The sequence below is a fragment of the Phaethon lepturus genome, unplaced genomic scaffold, assembly GCF_000687285.1.
Source record: "Phaethon lepturus isolate BGI_N335 unplaced genomic scaffold, ASM68728v1 scaffold48847, whole genome shotgun sequence".
NCBI classification, from domain to species: domain Eukaryota; kingdom Metazoa; phylum Chordata; class Aves; order Phaethontiformes; family Phaethontidae; genus Phaethon; species Phaethon lepturus.
In genome coordinates, this window is record NW_010555094.1 from 40,883 (window position 1) to 60,728 (window position 19,846).

Consider the following 19,846-nt stretch of genomic DNA (forward strand, 5'->3'; position numbering starts at 1 on the left):
TCTACTTAGAGGTGAGCTTTGAAAGGATTATCTTAAAAGTAGTAAAATCCTTATGGAATTAAAAAGTCATAGCTACCATAGATTTCTGTTGTACTTTAATAAGGAAAACCTGGCGGCCTTATAAAATTTAGAGAATAAAAAGAGGACCTAAAAACACAAGTTGACCTTGAAATTTCAATGCATTGCTTCTGGTAAGGAAACAGACCATTTTCACACTGACCTAGGTACGTATATTTAAATTGTTCTGTGCATTTATACGTTCCAGTGTTTTGCTATCTCAGAGGAGGACAGACAAAGAACACATGCAAATAGCTGTCAAATTTAAAGGAGTTACTTTGGTTTGGATATAATAATACACTGCTGTCTTCACTTTCACTGTAAAGACAATGCCCATTTCTGCTGTTGGTTAGCGTGGTATCCATTACAGACAGCTCCACTGACTTCACTACAAATATACCAATATAAAACTTGCACAGAAACCACAGCAAATATGTAAAGTATTACCGTCCAACGTGCACCCACAAGCACAGCAAAACAGCAGACAGAAGCCTTACATATCACAGAATCATTAAGGTTGGAAAAGACCTTTAAGATCATTAAAGCTGACCATCAACCCAACACCACCATGCCCACTTAAACCATATCCCGAAGTGCCACATCCACATGTTTTTTGAACACTTCCAGAGATGGTGACTCCACCACCTCCCTGGGCAGCCTGTTCCAATGTTTGACCACTCTCTCAGTAAAGAAATTTTTCCTAAGATCCAATCTAAACCTCCCCTGGCGCAACTTGAGGCCATTTTCCTCTCGTCCTATCACTGGTTACTTGGGAGAAGAGACCAACACCCACCTCACCACAACCCCCTTTCAGGTAGTTGTAGAGAGCGATAACGTCTTCCCTCAGTCTCCTTTTCTTCCAACTAAACAACCCCAGTTCCCTCAGCTGCTCCTCATAAGACTTGTGCACCAGCTTCGTTGCCCTTCTCTGGACACGCTCCAGCACCTCAATGTCCTTCTTGTAGTGAGGGGCCCAAAACTGAACACAGGATTCAAGGTGTGGCCTCACCAGTGCCAAGTACAGGGCACATATAAATATCCCTGTTTAAGAAAAGCTCATACAAGGCACCTCAACTCAGATGCAACAACCCATCAGTAGGAGTTCTTCTACGTAGACTTCTCTATTTTTTTTTTTTAACTTAAGTATCTAACAAGTTCCTCATTTGTCATTCAGTGGGCATTTTCTATAGCTACTCTGAAGCACATACATCAATGACTAAGCCATAGCAAAACCAAGACAGGTTTTACCATTCACTTCCACTGAAACAAGAGGTTGCAAATTAAGGCATTTCTGAAGTTAGACCCACAAACGACAATCTAAAGAACCTGAATTTATCTGTCTGATACCCGACTCTCTATTATTTCTGTTTCAACTGCAGGAGACATGAGGTACCTGTAGCATATTTATCTGCTATTTTCTAACTCTCTAAATTGGTTGACATGAGTCTTTAGACTGTAACATGACAAGGAAAACAGAAACCAATACCAATCCTGAAGACAGCTGGCCCAAAGCATCCACCATCCTGAAGTCAGTAAGAAAACTTACAGCACCTTTGGTGGAATCCGGATCAGATATTTGCCTTACAAAGCTGTCATGCTTTATCACCCCTGTTCATCTCAAATAGGAAAGCACGACTATGCATAGTATGTCTATATTACTGCTCATTTTTATCCTCCTTTGTGGAAAAATTAATTAGGCATACATAGCTCTTTTTTATTATGTTATAAATATCACTATCTCAAACGATTTAAAGAAGATAAATTATAGGGTAGTAGACCAGAAACATAGATCTCACTCTTGAGCCTAGCAGAGGCTTTTAACCTCACAGAGCCAACACTAAGTTAATGTCTGGTCAAGAGTCAAAACAATAAAGATTTGAAAGCCTCAAAGTTGAACACTCTGCCACTCTTTAGAGCACAATTTCACAATTGGCTTAAATCAGTTTAAGTGCGCTGGTGCTTCTCCAGGTTACACATCTACACCTTCTGTTTTGTTCCTTGTTTTAGCATTAGCGCAGTTATGACTGTGGAAATTATGTATTTGTTAGGATTAGTTTTAAACCAAATAGTTCTCCTCATTCAGCTGAATGCATACATACACACAGCACAAGGGAAGCAGCAGACAAAGAGGCCTGAAGGGAAGGAAGTACGATTACTCTGAGCAACAGCCTGCATTTAAACTGTTTAAGTCCATAATAATATCAGAACCCAATTATTCAAGAAGTACAGAGAAAGTTATGGTAATATTTGTAAGCAGAAGCAGGACCTTTGGAGTCTTTCCTAAATAACGGGTACCTAATCCGCTTACTCTTGTCCCCTGCCTCCATCTCAACCAAGATTTTCTTTTTTATTTTCAAAGATGATGTAACTGATAATTACTGAAACTTTGAGCTAAGGACTTTCAATACGACTGCTTCTACCTCAGATGTGAAGGATTTGCGTAGCGGTAAGTTAACTTTTTCCACCTATACCCGTGAGCCACAAAACCGCCACAGACAGCAGCTGAGAACATTTGACAAAACCCAGAAACTTAAGTAAGGGGTGTGCAGGGTAGCATGCTGCAACCACTACCCGGATCTCACTAACACCGCTGGAAGGAAGTACCTGGAGGAAGCACGGACAGCTCACTTGGAACTGCAGAGGAAAGCTTCTGTTCTCAATGTAGTGCCACCTTCCGAGGCTAATCACCTTGTTTCAGAGGACTCACTCTCTTACAGCAAAGGATGAGAAATCCCTCATAACGAGAGCACTTGCTTAGAGTATGAGATGTGGGTTCCAGCCTCCCATCTCCTGCCAGGGTCAAACTGACATCTCCTAGACAACGTCTTGCCCCTTCTGGGAAGATGATTAACACAGACTCAAGTGAAAATTGTTCATTTGTGAAAACGTTCTTTCGACCAACCTTCAGACCTCTGTAGACGTCTACCTGATGGAAAAATGGCTTTTCCTCTTCTAATGTACACTATGTCTTCTGCATTTGAGAGCCTCACTCCATTTCTTCCAAGATTTCAGCAGAAAATTTTAAAATATCACATGAGAAGCACGTCCCTTGTCCCCTCTCCAAAGTTTTGACGTTTCCTTTCTTACCTTCTAGGTATTAGCGGATTGCCACACTGAAAATACGATTGCTAAATGTGGTCAACAATGTGATAAAAAAGTTCATAAAGTCCTGAATTAGTTTCACAAAACTTCAAGATATGGTCTGGAAAGAAAGAATAGTCGTCGAGGGGGAAGTCAGCTGAAGTACTTGTAATAGCTGTTTACCAGTACTAACGATATGCTAAATAATCATTTAAGTGATCTTACGATGCAGAATTTAAAGAGGTTATTTGCTGACTTACACATTTAGAAAGTAATAGTTCTTCATATTAATCAAGTCCAAGTTCTGCTTTTTAGCAGCAGTTCTCCCCTGACAAGCATTTTCATGTCAGTATTTATCTATACTAATTAGCTTACCAGCTTGAACAACTCTTATGAAACCTTTTCTCCCCCCAACTTCTTACATTCCAGTTTTGTGAAGGAAACCAAACTAATACCATAGGGCTTTTTTTTAACTGTATGAATTCACATAAATCTTACTGAATTACTACAGTAAATTCTTTCAATAGCTTCATAATGTTACCCTAGATATAAAAGAGAACAGGAATGTGACTGTGGGCTTTGTGCTGTCTCTGACAAGTAAAGTTAAAATCCTCTCATACAAAGTCAGAGGCCTCCATTCAGCCAAAACTGCAAGAGGCTGCAAGCAGTTGATGCAGTGATTGCAAGTAATTTGGCATGAAAGTGAAATACATCCTTAAGAACTACACGGATAAAGACCAGCAAGCCTGACATGGAACCAGCCTACCTCAATCCTGGCCAGGCAATACACATTGGGCAAAAACTTAAACTAAAGATCTGAAAAATAAAAAGTAATTGTCTTAGAACTAAACAAATTACAAATGTTTTTCTACAAGAAAAAACTTCTGTGTCCCTGACCCATTTCATCCTGTAAGTTTGGGATACCTTCCAAAACATGAAGCTTCTTCCATTTCCTTCCTATCATTCCTAGTATTTGCTTACTATAGCAGTTGATTCTTTTTTTTCATAAACCAGTGATGTTTTACATTTGCAAAGTATTTTGAATATGAATTTTTAGTCATGGAACATTTGGCAAATTTCTGTCGACTCCAATTAAGCTTTGAATTTCTAATCCTGTGATTATGAAAGTACAAACTTGAGTAGAGCCAAAATTTGCCAGTGTTAGGAAAAGCCATTTATTTCCTGCATATAAGGTGGAGAGAAATTTCAAACACTAACATTATTTCGATCATGTTTGCAGAGTGATTGAATAAATGTATGTTTTTTTAAAGGTAAAAAAAATGCAAATGAGAGTGCAGTACCTCAGGTATTTTGTTTTAAGGCATCTCTCTTCCTGCCTGCCTTTTTAGAAATTGATTATAAATTCATCCATTTCCTATTTATTCAAAATGATGTTGCTAAGATTGTTTACTAATCCTTTTTCCATTTTCTTTCCCTCTGAACAATGTCAATGTCCATTTTTCAAGCTTTTCATCTTTACTGTCGTTTAACTCTGCTTTTTAGCCCATCCCTTTTAAGTTACTCCATCTATAGATTAAAGTTTGAAATAAAATTGTGTTACCTAACCCTCTCACGAGCCTACTGTAAGATCAGCTACGTTTAATTTCTGTGTCATAATTGTCTGATGTCTAACACACACTTCTAATGCCTGATGCCATGCTCCAGGGGATACACTGCAGTATACATACAGAAGTTTTCCTGAACTAATCTATAAAGTACAACTGCAAACATCACCTCAGGAAGTATCTAAATACATGTTATAAACTGCCAACTCTCCATGTCACTGTGCCTAACAGACGTAATGTCTATAGTGTGTCTATAGACACTATGTCTATAGTGTCGATAACGTCTACTACACATACTGTAGGGCCTCTGAGAAATACTGTGCTACACACCAGCAGAAACATTTTTGATCATCTTTCAAGAATTTCCCATCTTGCCAAGTGGGCTCATTAAACTACTGCAAAGATGCCATGAAAATGATGATTTTGTTCTTTGTGCAAACTAATTTCTCCCATAAAGTAAGGCCATATAAAGGGGCAGAGGCTAGAAGCGGCAATGCCTAACACACATATAGGCACACTGCTCATAACTACAGAAAATGAAGAATTCAAAGTTGAGGCTGCAGGGAGGGATAAGTAGGTGTGGCATTTCTTACCTATATAGCAATATATGCTATTGCTGCATATACTGGAGGGAGGTGGGGGCCCCCATTTCAAATATATCAGATACCAAATGGACATGTTGATAATATCTTATACAACTATTGCTTGTTCCTCTGGATATCTTTATAATCGCGTTCTCAGAAAAATTTACTTTGCACATCAAGACATTTGACAATGTAAGCAAAAACTGCTGCTGGGGCTTCCCATGAATTATACAAAAAATGCAACTCAAGAACCTGCATGCAAGTATTTATCAGTTATCTGTTAGTGGTCTAAAGTACTGCTGTAACTGCTCATGTGTATTTACAATGCAAACAACCAATCTGCATATTCCATGATACCATTTACGTAATTCCAGGTAAGCCTAACCTTTCATTAGCATTAATTGGACCCTTTGAGATAGCAAAGCTTCTTTTACTGATAGACACTGCACATTTCTATCGGTGCCATCACAACAATTACTTTCAAACTTGCAGTATTGCGCTTTAAAAGAATTAATCTGGTATTTTCAATCTCTGTCTCAACTACTGTGGTCAGCAAACGAAAGAATGCCAAGAACAAGCTCTAAAACATACGCAAAGGGCACATAATATTTTTCCAAAATCAAATATTCTAAAAATATCTTCAGAACTTGTATGACAAACTCCAGGACACAGTTCTGCACTTTTCTCCATCACTGTGCATGGGAAGCTTTTCCCAAAACCCTGTTCCAGAAAGCTTTTAGGAAAAATAAAAATGGAACAAGAAAATCAAATTAGTAGTATTTTTAAAGATTCTCCCATTTTCTCATTCTCTTAAGAAGCTCTCCCATAAATTGGAGTATTTAGAAAGCCTCAAGCAGACCTGTAAGTATTCTGAAGGATTATATTGCGCTAAGGGATACTGCGGTGACAGAACATAGTCCCAACAAGCAGAACTTTAAGAATCCGAAATTCCACTTCAAAGGAGAAGGTTCCAACTAAGAAAGCAACAGAATATACTTATTTGCCTCTTAGTTGCTGAAAAAATATTAATCAACGCATATTGGTTTTCCTTTCTGCCTATCTCAGCTTTTACATAGTATTGCTTAAGTAAAAAAATGTTCTCTGTAGTCCACTTCTCTTTATAATACTAGGTATATAAAGGACAGTATAGGAAACAGCAAGGAAAGGTCTTCGTGAAACTAGTTGAAGTAGTTCAAAGAAACCGCTTACTCACATATGGACATACAAAAAACACTGTGAATAAGTGTTTCAGAACTAGAATTTGACTAAAAGTGGCATTTCTTGAAGTATGATTGTCATATTCATTGCACGTATTTTTAAGAACAAAGAACCAAAGCAATCCATTGTGCTCAAGTTATTTAGAGAGATTGCAACAACAAAATACCTTTGCTATACATATATTTGTGTTTAAAAAGCTCTCCTCTCCATGAATCCAAGAGTAGAGGGAAAAAAAAGGACTTTAGCAGCCTGAATTTATACAAAAGGAGAGAAATTGTTTCATCTTTCTGCAAGCAGGAGAGGAGCAGTTGTGTTTCCTATAAAGGAAATTGAAACAATTCTAAAGAGAAAAGAGAGGCATTTCAAATGCACAGGACTGAAGAACTGTCATTTTATTCTGAGCTTCCTTCTCCCTTTTTAAGCAATTACACGCACATTATTTTAAACTTAGAGAACCTAATAGACTCACAGCCCAAATACCTTAGCTTCTCTTGCCCCCCCCCCCCTTTTTTTTTTGAGTAGTTGAAAGATTTTTGGCAGCTATGTATTAGAACATAGCTAATAATAAAAAAAAGCTAATCAGGAAAACTGGTTCTAGAAGGTCAGTCAAACTTTCAGCAGAAAATATTTTGTTTAACGTCTACTTGTAATTTGTACGTGTAGTTTCATTTGCATTAAGCTAACAAGCTTCTTGATATGGAGGAGTCTTTAACTGGCAATGCAATAGTCACGCAGGATTAGCCTGGCTAGTTAAAAATAGTCTGTTCACCATAAGTCTTATAATGCCAATTTAAAGACTTGCGTACTATGCTGGAAAATTTTTAAGGGGGGAAAAGGGAATTTTCAGTGTGCTGATGACTTCACACCGTCTCTGTAGGTAGACACCATCACTGCATTTTAAGAAGGCACTAAGCCACTCTACCAGAAGCAGTCTTACAGCGACTTACGGGTGTCTGAGCAGGCAGCTCCTGAAAGGTAGCTGGAAAGGTCGAAGTTCCCAGCCCTGCTTTCTCTGTACCTATTTCTCCATACGGGCTTACGGAGTTGAATCAAGTGAAGTCTTTCAATATATCCTTTCGCTTGGCAGGCATCTGATCTAAAAATACATTTTAATCTTCCTACATTTTTATCGCATTCAGTAGCCACTGCAATTATCTCAGTATCATATTTAATAAAAGGTTCTCTATCCATGGACTTCAAACAATATTTAACAATTAAGATGGCTTTGTATCCCAGGAAGGAAGTGAACGAGCTGCTACACAGAGGGAAGCTAAAGCACAAAATCACAGAAAACTTTGCCAGGATTGGAACAGAAAATCTATAGCGCAGCCAGAAACAGACTTCCTGGCTCCCAGCCCTACGTCTCAACCGTAATAAATTCCTTCCTGTTCATACACACGCTCAAAGAGAAACTTCAGTAAATAAACTAAAAATGCTAAACCCATGAAAATTATTGCATAAATAATAATACTTAGGGCAAAGAAAATACTGTCCTGCCAGGGACAATATAGTCATGCCTCTAAAAGCAGTACCACTAGTTATAGAGTAATGGAGTTACATACAGTGTTTTGTGCATCTGACAACCTTCAGTTAACAGTGCATACTCTGGATTTGGAAGCACTGTAAAAATTTATTACAACATTATTAATGTTAATTAAAGCTGTTTTTTTCCTCTAAAGTAAGAAGGAGCTTTTAGTAGCAGCATCAGCACCAGACTAAATGCAGTATACAAGACAAGTTCAAAATTTATTTCACCTTTGACTACAACTTCTGTTTGATTCCAGCACTGAAGACTAGGGTAACACCAGAGGAACACACAGCACTGGCCAAAACAACTCCAAAGGCTTGGGAAGCCTTCCAATACTTGTTTTATTTCAGTGCAATATTTCTTTACCACTCAACTTGGACTTCTGAATTTAAGGGATCTTACCCCTGTTTCCTAAATGAGAGCAAGTATCCAATTCTGTGGCATCTAGGGGTAGGAGGAAGCAGCAGCTGTTGGTGGTAGAGTATCCTACAACTGCTCTACTAGCACACTGCTAGGGTTATAAGGACTTTTCTTTCTGACCCCCTGTTCAATGCTGGAATAGGTTTGCCACACAAATCCAAGATTGCTCAAGGGGGTAAAGAATCCTAGGTATCTAAACTCAGGTATCTAAACTTGTATAAGCAGAGTTAAGTGGTAACCGACTGAAGGAGTGTACGAAATCCGTTCACTGCTGAAGTGAGAGGTGATTTCAAGCATCTCATCAGCTCTTAGCTTTAAGGAGCTCACTCTGCCTTCGATGCCTTTTCTCATGAAAAAGGAAACCTGTTGATGGAAATGCAGTCTTTGCTCATCGAACTCTAGCAACAAATGACAGGTCCTAACTCATTCCTGTCTCTAACGCAGAAAGGCAGACAGACTTGCATATGCGTGTCCCTTCAGTGGCAGCTTTGCTTCCTTTGGTGAAAAAAACCCTCAGCGTACAAGGCCCTCCCTGCAGCTGCTTCCTCCTGCCTACCCCACCTCCCCATCCCAAAGGAAAGTTTGCCCGCGGTGAAGGAACATAAGCAAGGTCATTACCAAGTCAACTCTTCCTCCATCATAACTGATAAACATATTTTTTTTTTTATTTTTGAAGCATTGGGGTTTACTGAAGGCTGTTCCAAATCTGACGGCACAGAGCCCAACGTCTTGAAACGTGATCCACTGAAAGGAAAGCGCGCGATGAAGTTTCCTCCCGCTCGCGCTGGAGCCTGGCCAGAAGGGAGGCTGCTCTCGCCTCCCGCAGCTCGCAGTGCGATAACGCAGGTTCTTCAGCTCAAAGAAGCTAACGCACATTAAAACAGTGCTTGATAACAATCGGCCACATCTAATTTAAGAAAAAGGGTATGCAATCCACCTTTGCCGTTCACACTTTTACACTGAGTCAGACTGCCTGCTCAGTCATATACCTACTCACTGAAACAGGACATGAAGAAAAATCCTGTCAGCTTGGGCTTTTCAAATTTTCTTCTGCAGGTGGAGAAACCCTGCAGCTGAATGCTATTTCTGGAAGGAAACAAGTATCACTTAGTTCTTCAGTCAGCGTAAAGTGCACCAAAAAGGTGCAGGGGCAAGTGAAAGTCCCAAAGACAACAGAAGCATAAACCCAAGCCCCTAAAATACACCTCTAAGTAGTGCCCACACTTGCAACTGGAGCAATAACATGGGCCACAGCAAGGCACGGGTTCTGATGGACAAACTGAAGGCTGAGGATGCACCTTCATGGTTGCTCTGAAACTCATTTACTACGGGAAAATGGGACAGTGTCCCTGGTCAGACATCCCCACCCCTTCTCTGTGCATCCACACCTTCACCCAGACAGAAAAATCAAGTACTGATGAATAGGAGAGACCTACTCATTTCCATTCATTTCTCTCTCTAAACATGAAATATTGCTTGAGCTTTCGACATATAACATCAAATTTCTGTACTTCAGGGATTTTCATTCCAGTAACTGAGCCTGTCCCACACAGTCTTCCTGTGCAAACAAAGCCAGAGCAGGAAAACTGAGCTCAGAGCTCGCAAGGCCTGATGAAGAACTCTCAGACTCTAGCAGGAAAACTCTCCTATCGCCATGCAAGGCTGCCGGGAATAGAGACAAAACTTAACTGCATGTGACGACAGCTTTTGTGAGGAAAGCCACGTAAGGCAACCTTATGCTACGGTAGGAGTTAAGTTGGATACACAAGAGACTTTACCAAGCTCACGTTTTCATTTCTTGCTGACTCAGAAGTGGGAAATGCACCACGCTTTACAGTTAAGTATGAATCTCAAAAACAGTCAAAAAGGTTTCTTGTGGTTATGGCCTATTGAAATGAAACTGCTTGATTTCACCTCAAAATCAAGGTGAAAGAGTTTCACAGAAGAAACTTATCAAGAGAACTTGAAATAAAATAAGACAGACCCATTTTTGCATGTTTCTGAATTTTGTCTGATATACCTTACCTTAAGAAACTATGCCAAAACCCTGTGAAGTACTATTATTTATTCTCCTTTACAGCAGACTAGAAAGGTTTTGCCCAGAGCCTTGCTTAGGTACAACTGATTAAAATCTAGTTCAAAAGAACCATGCCACCCAGCCAGATATGAAGAGATTTGTTATTCTAAGACTTAGAAATAGACTGGTTTTGATGCCAGAAGTGAGTCTACCCAAGCTGTTGTTAAATAAATGAGTCTGTCTAAACTGAGATTTATCTAATATCTACCCCTAAAGGCAATATGAGCTGCTTTTTTTATATTTACTTAACAATTTAATTAGTTACAACATGTTTTCGTTTCATTAATCAGTGACTAATCGTAGCATTTCGTGCATGTGCAATACCTGCCCCCCTTTAAATTATCAGAAACAATTGCATAGTGCAGTATTTATTTTGATATATTAATTCTGTGCTTATACGTTGAAGAAAATGCTTTCTGTGCCATGAGATTTAAAAAAAAATCGGAGCAATTTTTTTGGTAAAAAGAACCATTTTTCTGATTAGAAATAGAGCTTGGGATAGGCTTTGTAATATGGAACAAGTTAACAATTTCTCCTCCTGCTGCAAGACATCTCAGTCCTGGGAATATCCAAGAGCAGCCCACAAATTCATAATCTTTGCCTCTTGCTTTCAATAATTATTTGGTGAAATTATTTAATTACCTACCAACGTTACTTTGCCCCTTCTAAGGTTTGTACTGGTGTATTGAGGGAATCAAGACAGAACTACTCAGCGGATTTCTGGTGATTACCGTGTTATCTATCGCAAGCGAAGATATCTATCAAAAACCGTAACGTTAGTTCCTTTCTATATAAAAATATATAAAACCCTACAAAGAAAAACAGGAATTTTAAGGCGCATGAGTTATTCAGATGCTGAAAAGTCTCCTCATAACTGAAGAAAAAGATTTTGCGCTGAAGCTTTCGGACTCCCAACAGCACTGACAAAGCACCTTTCAGGGAGTACGGAAAGAGTTAACCAGAGGCTGCAGCTGCAGCACTCGGCTGGTGACCATTTGCTCGCCTGCAAGGTACAGTCCCAGCACACACATTATCAGATTAGGGGAAGGCAAACAAACTGAATTGAAACCATTCTTCAGCGAGTCCAACCTCTTCTTCCTGTGATGTCACGCTACAAACTGCCTAAGCTCTTTTCTCTCCTCTCCAGAAGGAGCCGGGCTGGCGAGAGGCTGCCGGGGCGCAGGACGCGAGGGCGAGGGCCGTGCTCTGCAGGAACAAACACGCTCTGGAATTTCGTTTCTGCCCTCGCAAGCAGCTCACTTCCCGCGAGCAAGCGCTCGGAGGAGCCGAAAAGCTCGTTTTACAGAAAGAAGGCTGAGGGAGAAATGCAAGTGCCGACACTTTGCGGCGGCCAGGAAATGGTTTTCTAAGGCATGCGTTCCCAGCAAATTTGGATGGGCAAGACTTTGCCATCATGATCTGCAGCCAAGAGTAAGGCAGAAAGTTCTACACCGGCTTCATCGAATTGAGGGGAGAAATGGAACTAAGCAAGCATTGGGATGACCTCATCTGCCACAAATGACACGGTTTTTGACTTTTGAAGACTGGCTATGTGATTACAAATAGCACTTGGAAGAGAAGAGTGACCTCCTGGTGATTACTGCTGGAGATGTACTCCCTTACTACAGAGCTTGTGTTTCTTCTCTGAAGCTTTACAGTGCCACAAACTTACCAAAGCACCCACTTCAAATACCTCGGCAAGTCTTTGTGGAATTTAAAAAAAGTTGCAATAAAAAAATACCAGAGAAAGCTCCAAATCAGAGGAATTTTAAATATACCATTATAATGGTACGCTCTAATTGCTCCACTGAGGACTCCTTTAAATATACTTTATACGGTTGTATCTTTAGTATGGTGTTTGTTCTTGGCCTCATAGCAAACTGTGTTGCTATCTACATTTTTACTTGTACATTGAAAGTGCGAAACGAGACTACAACTTACATGCTTAATTTAGCAATCTCGGATCTGCTTTTTGTGTTTACATTACCCTTCCGGATTTATTACTTTGTAGCAAGAAACTGGCCCTTTGGAGACATTCTTTGCAAGATTTCTGTCACCCTCTTTTATACAAATATGTATGGGAGCATTTTATTTCTGACTTGCATAAGCGTAGATCGCTTTTTAGCTATAGTGCACCCCTTTCGCTCTAAGACTCTCCGAACCAAAAGGAACGCAAAAATTGTCTGCGCTGCAGTATGGATAACTGTGTTAGCAGGCAGCACACCAGCAAGCTTTTTCCAGTCTACAAACCGCCGTAATAATACTGAACAAAGAACATGTTTTGAAAACTTTTCAGAGGACACATGGAAAACCTACCTATCCCGGATTGTTATCTTCATTGAAATAGTTGGGTTTTTTATTCCACTCATCTTGAATGTGACCTGCTCTACCATGGTGTTACGGACTTTGAATAAACCACTTACGTTAAGTCAGAATAAATTAAGCAAGAAAAAGGTACTCAAAATGATTTTTGTCCATTTGGTGATATTCTGCTTCTGCTTTGTGCCTTATAACATTACTTTAATACTTTACTCTCTTATGAGAACACAGACCTGGATTAATTGTTCAGTGGTAACCGCAGTCAGGACTATGTACCCTGTCACTCTGTGCATTGCTGTTTCGAACTGCTGTTTTGACCCTATAGTCTATTACTTTACATCAGATACAATTCAAAATTCGATAAAAAAGAAGCGGTCCACTAGACCACGGGACATCAGATTCTCCGAGAGGCCAGTTTCAGAAAACTTCATTCAACACAGCCTTCAGACCATAAAAATGAAAATATTTGACAGTGACTCTACAATATAAACTGTATTAAAAGAATACTGGGACTAAACTGGAATTAGAAGCCTGCACATTTCTTCAGCTGTGGAAATATATTCTGATATGTAAAATGTTACGCTTCCTTCACATAAGAAAAGTTTACGATAAGACTGTAAAAGTGTTAAGCATAATAGTACACAGAAAAAGTATTTTAAGAATTTGTGTCGAATGTCTGTTCTTGACAAGTCGTATGTTAGAAACAAACTTTTGGTTTCTGATTAGGTTAACCAAGGTCCAAAGACTGTCTGTCAAGTCAAAAACAAATGAAAATGTAGGGTTTTTTTTTCCTGAAGTTAAAACAGTTGCTCATTTTTTTATAATGATAGGTTTCCAGGTTACTGCGAACAGGGGTGAAACTACCTGGTTTACACCTCAGGATCCAGTCGCTGAGGAAAGCGGCACTATATTGAACATATTGCTTCAGCTACTGTCCCTGCTCCGGACTTTTCTCCTCTCTCTCTCTCTCACTCCTCCCTTCTGTCCTTCTCCCTGCATCTTCCTTCTTAGGCACCATTACATTCATAGCAGGCTTTGATCAATGGGCTACAAGAACTTCGTTTCTCCCAGGTTTATCTGATAAAATATATGCTCTCTCCACAAGCCTGGCCCCCATAAAGCAATTAAATCTTCTGGTAGTTTAGGGCATCTGGAAACAACTCAGACAAACTGGTTTTTCTTCTCACCTCTGTCTCAGATGTCTGTGTAATTATAACAAAATAACCTCTGATGACTGAAGTTAGTGCTTTAGGTACAGTACCACGTTATTAAACTGTTTTGTGAGAAGTTCTTCAACTCAACTCATCTTTTGAGCAAAATTGCATCCTCCAAATAAGGTAATTCAGTCTCAAAGGAGTAGTTTCTTAGAAAAACATGACCTTTACTAACTAGAAATGAGCATGTGCATCAACCCAAATACTTCTTCTAGGAAACTATTTGGTGTCCCATAAAGAAATTCAAGGCACAGTAATTTTTAGAGTGAAACTTCCTTCCAATCTTTGTGTCTTAGAAACGTTTTTAACAGCTGCATTTAAAATTTCAAATGCTATTTTCTTGCAAACTTTATAAAGTATAAAAACAAATTACTTGGGGCTACATGCTGGAAAAAATAATCGAGACACTTTGGAAAGTCAAAGCCACGTAAAAGGAGAAATCTACATATATTACTGTTACAAACACAAATATATAGACAAAAGTGCTTTAAAACATCCTGCTGTGTATATTTTCCAGATATTAGAATGTTGTGTACATTTTCCTCAAAATTAATTTAACATCATTGTAAAATTTAATAAATATTTAAAAGGTAAAAGTAAGTAGTAAATGTTGTTTTTTCCTCACCAAAAAACAATGGAGTCAAGAATAAGAACTGAGCTAAAATGAATTTGCACTTTAGATTTACAGCGGTCAGTTGCAACACAGATATAGCACTGAGGCATTTTTACTTCAGGGCAGTATACAGAAGCGTGAATCAATGTTGGACAAAATGCATATTGAGCTGCCAGAGTATATGATATGTTATCTGACTGAGCTTACTTCCCTTTGTGAAGCTTTTGCTTAACTGCTATAAATCAATTGGACATTGACTACTACTACTGGAAAACTGAGTCATTCAAAGATTGCTAGAAACTAATGCCGATTGAATTTTGAATTTAACAGCGTTTTAAATCTTTATCCACACCACTTATGAAAGGAAATCGTATGAGCTTAAGCTACAAAGAAAGCATAGATATAAATGTCTCCATAATATCTGAAAATAGGCAGTTACCTTAGTTGGGAATCCTAAACTCTTCTGATTCATATCTGACTTCACAAAAATGCACGAAACCCCCAGCATGACTAGAAATTCTGTACGTTTTCCATATGCCACTGACAAATCCAAAGTTCAAAAGTCAGATATGCACCTCTAATGTCTCAATGCATCTCTCTCTAAAAACCTTGTTTAATATTAGACTCCCTTCAAAGACTTTAAGACTAAAGCCCTTAATGTCACTGCTGGGCTATATTTCTAGGCTGCTACTCTCCCCCAGCTTGGCAAAGCTGTTACTTGGTTGAGTGACAACTTGCTTAGCAACACCTCTGCATTACAGCAGTGAGCAGTCCGGAGCCTCACCCTGGTGAAGAAAAGCTGCTCCTTCTGAGATTACAGAACTGCGAGGGGTGGGGTAAATAAATAGATAGATGAATAAATAAATAAATAAATAAATTCACTGCCTTAAAAGCAGAACAAGCAGTTAAAGCTGCGTGTATGGGTACTCCCTTTTAAACCAGACTTTCCTTGGTGCAATAGCTCAAAGAGCCTGAGGAAGCATGAAGAGTAGCTCTTGCTGCCTTGCAGTCACTCTCCAGGGCGGTAGCTTCTGCTTTTTGCGACAGCGTAGTGCGAGACAGTACAACAGCTTTCCGACCAGTTGACAGCTTGATATCACAAAACTGAGGAAGCTTTATATTTTTTATTATTTAACATACTTCACTCTTGCCGGGAGGGGCGGGTAGGAAAAAAACCCCAAACCACACCACAAACCAAAAAAAGAACAGTCAAAAAAGCAACATCCGTAATGTAGAGAATCTGACCATTACTCGAGAAATTCCTAATCTGATTCAGAAGAGGGGGAGTGAACCTGTACCTCCCACAACAAGCCGATATAAAGCCAAGCTACCAGCTCTTCAGCACTGCATGAGCTTTTCTCCACCTCTTCCAGTTCTGCAACAAAATTATCCTGGAGGGCTGTGGATGGAGCAGTGTCTTCACTGGTACATTACTGAGTTGCCGCACTCCTTCCCTCTGCTCCTGCCTTTGATGATAACTCTTCTCTCTGGTAAGAGCGTATGCCAAAATTTAAATCTAGATGAGGAGTTATGCTCCTAAGCTATGCCTAGGCATCTCAGCTAAAAAAAGGCTTATATTGTTGGAGCTCCTGAGCATCTGAATGTGTTGCACCTAGTATTTCTTAAAAGTACATTATTTTTACTCATATGCCTGTGCAGCGGGGTTAGGAGTTCAGTTTTAGGATCAAAACTTACAAATTTGTTCTTTGTATTCTGGTTTCTTCATCTACAGAGTGCAGATACTGCACCCTTACCATAAAAATAAAAGCAGTGAAAATGTAGTTGGTTCCAAGCATTTTTTTGATTTGAACCAAGGTAGGCAGAAATTGATAACTAGATAATTAACTAGCAGTTTCAAAAAACAAGGAAAAAAAACCCAACCAAATTTTCTATCAACACCTCTGATTTACCTCAACATACCATTACTTTAAAAGCAAAGTATTCCCCGTTTTATACTTTTTATATTCAGCTTGAAATTTTGATTTCTGGCTTTCTCAGGAACAGAATACAAGTCAAAATTTGTCTCACTCAGTATACATGTCTTTGACATTTAAAGAAATACCAAGTCAAATACGTCTTTTTATTTTTCATCTAAAAGTGCTTTAAAAAAAACCCATAAATGATACTTCAGGCAGGTAAGATATCCTTAATTGGAATCAACCTCCAAACTTGTATTTCTTAAGAAAGTAACTTCAGTCATAGAAATGCAAAGATCGAAAAAGAGCTCGTGAGATCAGGTAGAAGATATGAATGGTTGTACTGGATCAGACCCCAAACGTTCAGTTAATCTACCATCGTGCCTCCAACAGCGGCCAAGGCTGGATGCCTGGGGAAGAAGGTAACAGAAGGGGAGGCATACAGGCTTTCTCTCCTCCAAGTGCTGTCCCACTTCACCAGTTGTACCTCTGGACTTTTGAAGTCAGATGTGTTTGTTCAGCAACACTAAAAATTTTTCTTCTGTGAGCTTGTCCTGTCTCCCCTTGAACTCGTGTAAACTTTTTAACATCCACAGTATTCTGCAGTAAAAAGCTCACATTGTGTGTATGTGTGTGGTGGGAGATAAAACTAAAAAAACCCAAACCTCCTTTTGTTGCAAATCCACTAGTTTCATTACTGCCTCCTCATTTCTTTTGGAAGACAACACTTGATTGCCATTCAAGCCTTTCCATATCACTCTTGATTATACAGTCTTCTATCATGTCTTGCAAACAAGAAAGTGATTTTCATTTGTAATTTCAACTAGCATCATTGCCAAAGATGAGATTTTCAGAATTACGTAAAGAACTCAGCTAAAATTACAGTGAACCCAGAGAGGTTCACTTCGAGACTGATAATTTTGAAAATCCCACTATAGTATCCTCTAGCATTATTTATTCTTCAAAGTTATTTTCTAGGAGTTTTATAAATGAAGAGCCATTTGTTCATACTTTTCCAGCAGTATTTTGAGGTTCTTGCACCTGAGCAGACCTGTAAATCCTGACAAGTTCCCTTTTTTGCTAGACTATTATCATTTATACCTCAGGGTTACTGGCATTTAAGCATCACTGACAAAATGAAAGAGGATACATTTCAAAAGCTAAGACAAAATGTAAATCAGAACAATTCTAAATCTAGAAGTTGTAAATGCATGGACTGCATTTGTTATCCAATTAGAGTGCTGAAAAAAGTGTATAAATATAACTGACAATCACTGAATTATCATGTTTTCAGAATGTACTCAATAGAGCTCATTTAAGATGAATGCAAATTCAGAAAGCCACACTTGCACAGTCTAATACTTCTGCAAGAAGCTGGATGGAGAAGTTTGTTCTAATCCTCTAATGCTGCTTTGACACTGAAGCAAGCTGTGGTCTTTCACATTTATCACCTCCCTCGAATCCAGTTCCTGTTATACAACTGCTTATAAAGCAAGCCCAGTTTTTCCCGTAAGAAAACTGAACTTATCACAAAATTAAAATAAACAAAAAGAACCCTCCACACATCATCTGGTCTTCTAGAAAACTTACCATTTTGTTGGAAAACTAAAAACTCCAGAACTGAGAATTTAGATTTTAATTTTTTTTCTATTTAATAAGCAGTCTGTCTACTCTAGCTATAACAAAACTAAAAGCTGTTCTGCACTAAGAAGTGATAAGTTTTCTACAGTTTAAGCATGAGAATCAAACCACAAGCAACGACAAAGGAAGGCCCCTAACAAGAAGTTCCTATCTTTTTATGGAGAGATAAAAGAATACTTTTCCACACACAGAGCTGTAAGATTTGCCCTAACTCCAGGTTTTTTAAACAGTGAGTGGCTGCCTTAAAGAAAAAAATTCTTAGATAACAGTGCTAGTAACAGGAGGCACCCGAAATTAATGCCATTATCTTGGTAATAATATTAAGTCTCTCTCACATGAAAACAACTGTGGCTTCTGCTTTTCAGACTAATTCTGCAAAAATTGCTGCTTTATGAAAGGAAGTCAATTGTACACATTCGCTGCAAATCTTCATCCTTCTGTAAAATTATGCAACCTTAGATTCACTAATTTTTGAAAGTTTGTCCTGGTAAGCACTTTCTAAAAGCAACTATTAATGTAATAAAAACTGAAAACACTCCTGGTCACTAAGGAGTGATACCAGATTATAAAAAATTTACCATTCATCACAGCATCAAGAACTACACGACTGAAGTTGGAAGCATCTAGAATAAAACTTTGATGCTTTTATGAAGTAATGAAAAAAGCACCCACAGCATTGCAGATATTTCTTAATGGAAAAACTTGTTAAGTATATAGCAAAGCATGGCAAAAAACAGAGAATGCAGATGGTGAAGCAAGTACCAAAATATCTGCCTTTTCAGCCCAAGCGAAAATAACTTGAATGAAACCAAATTGAAAACTCTTTGTGTACTTGTTTCCTTAAGTTATTTAACACTTTTTGTGTGTGAAAGAAACTTCACCATTTATACTGCATGCTCACATTGTGTTTCACATGCTCCTGTGGGTGGGCAAGTGAAAAAAAATTAAAAAAAAAATCAGCAGCTATTTCTGCCCAGATAAGATCTGTGAGCTCCTCTGAGCTGCTGGAAGGTGCAAGAGGCACCGACAGAACATGCCAAGCACAGGCTCTGTTCTAGGCATGCTTTCTCAAACAGGAAGGGCAGGGTGATGACAGTTCAGGTACTTACCCAGGCCAAGTTCAGACTAGGTACAGTCTAACTGGGTAAGCCTGAACTCTCTGCTCAGGGGTTCAGGAGAACACCACATGCACCGGTCCAGATGTTAGTGGCACAGCGCTCAGCCCACCATGGGAGCTTACCAGCCTGCACCTAACCCATTCTGACAAGCAAACCAAACCCAAATGAAAAGCTTAAACAAAACCTAGAGAGATTACCTTTGCGGAGGATGGTGAACACTATGCCTACTCAACAGTTGTAAACAGGGCGATCCCCATCCCTGACAAGGATTTTTTTATTACTGGAAAGTTACTGTAAGACATAAACTCAGTGATATAAACATATAACTGAAATACCATACATTTATACAGTACAAAAGCAGGCACAAAAGCACTTATTTGACCTACAAAAAAAAAAAAACCATCCACCCTGAAACAAAAACCCACTTCCAATGACATGTAATCTGGTAATTTGAGTTTGACAAAATCTGGACAGACTGGAGAGTTGGGCAGAGAG

General features: G+C 38.9%; 1 protein-coding gene across 1 annotated transcript; it reads left to right on the forward strand.

The window, feature by feature from the left end:
• Positions 1–12,315: 12,315 nt before the first annotated feature.
• Positions 12,316–13,395, forward strand: LPAR6 (lysophosphatidic acid receptor 6). The gene has a single exon (XM_010292037.1). The coding sequence runs from the start codon at positions 12,316–12,318 to the stop codon at positions 13,336–13,338; it is 1,023 nt and encodes a 340-aa protein (XP_010290339.1). The 3' UTR covers positions 13,339–13,395.
• The last annotated feature ends 6,451 nt before the right edge of the window (positions 13,396–19,846 follow it).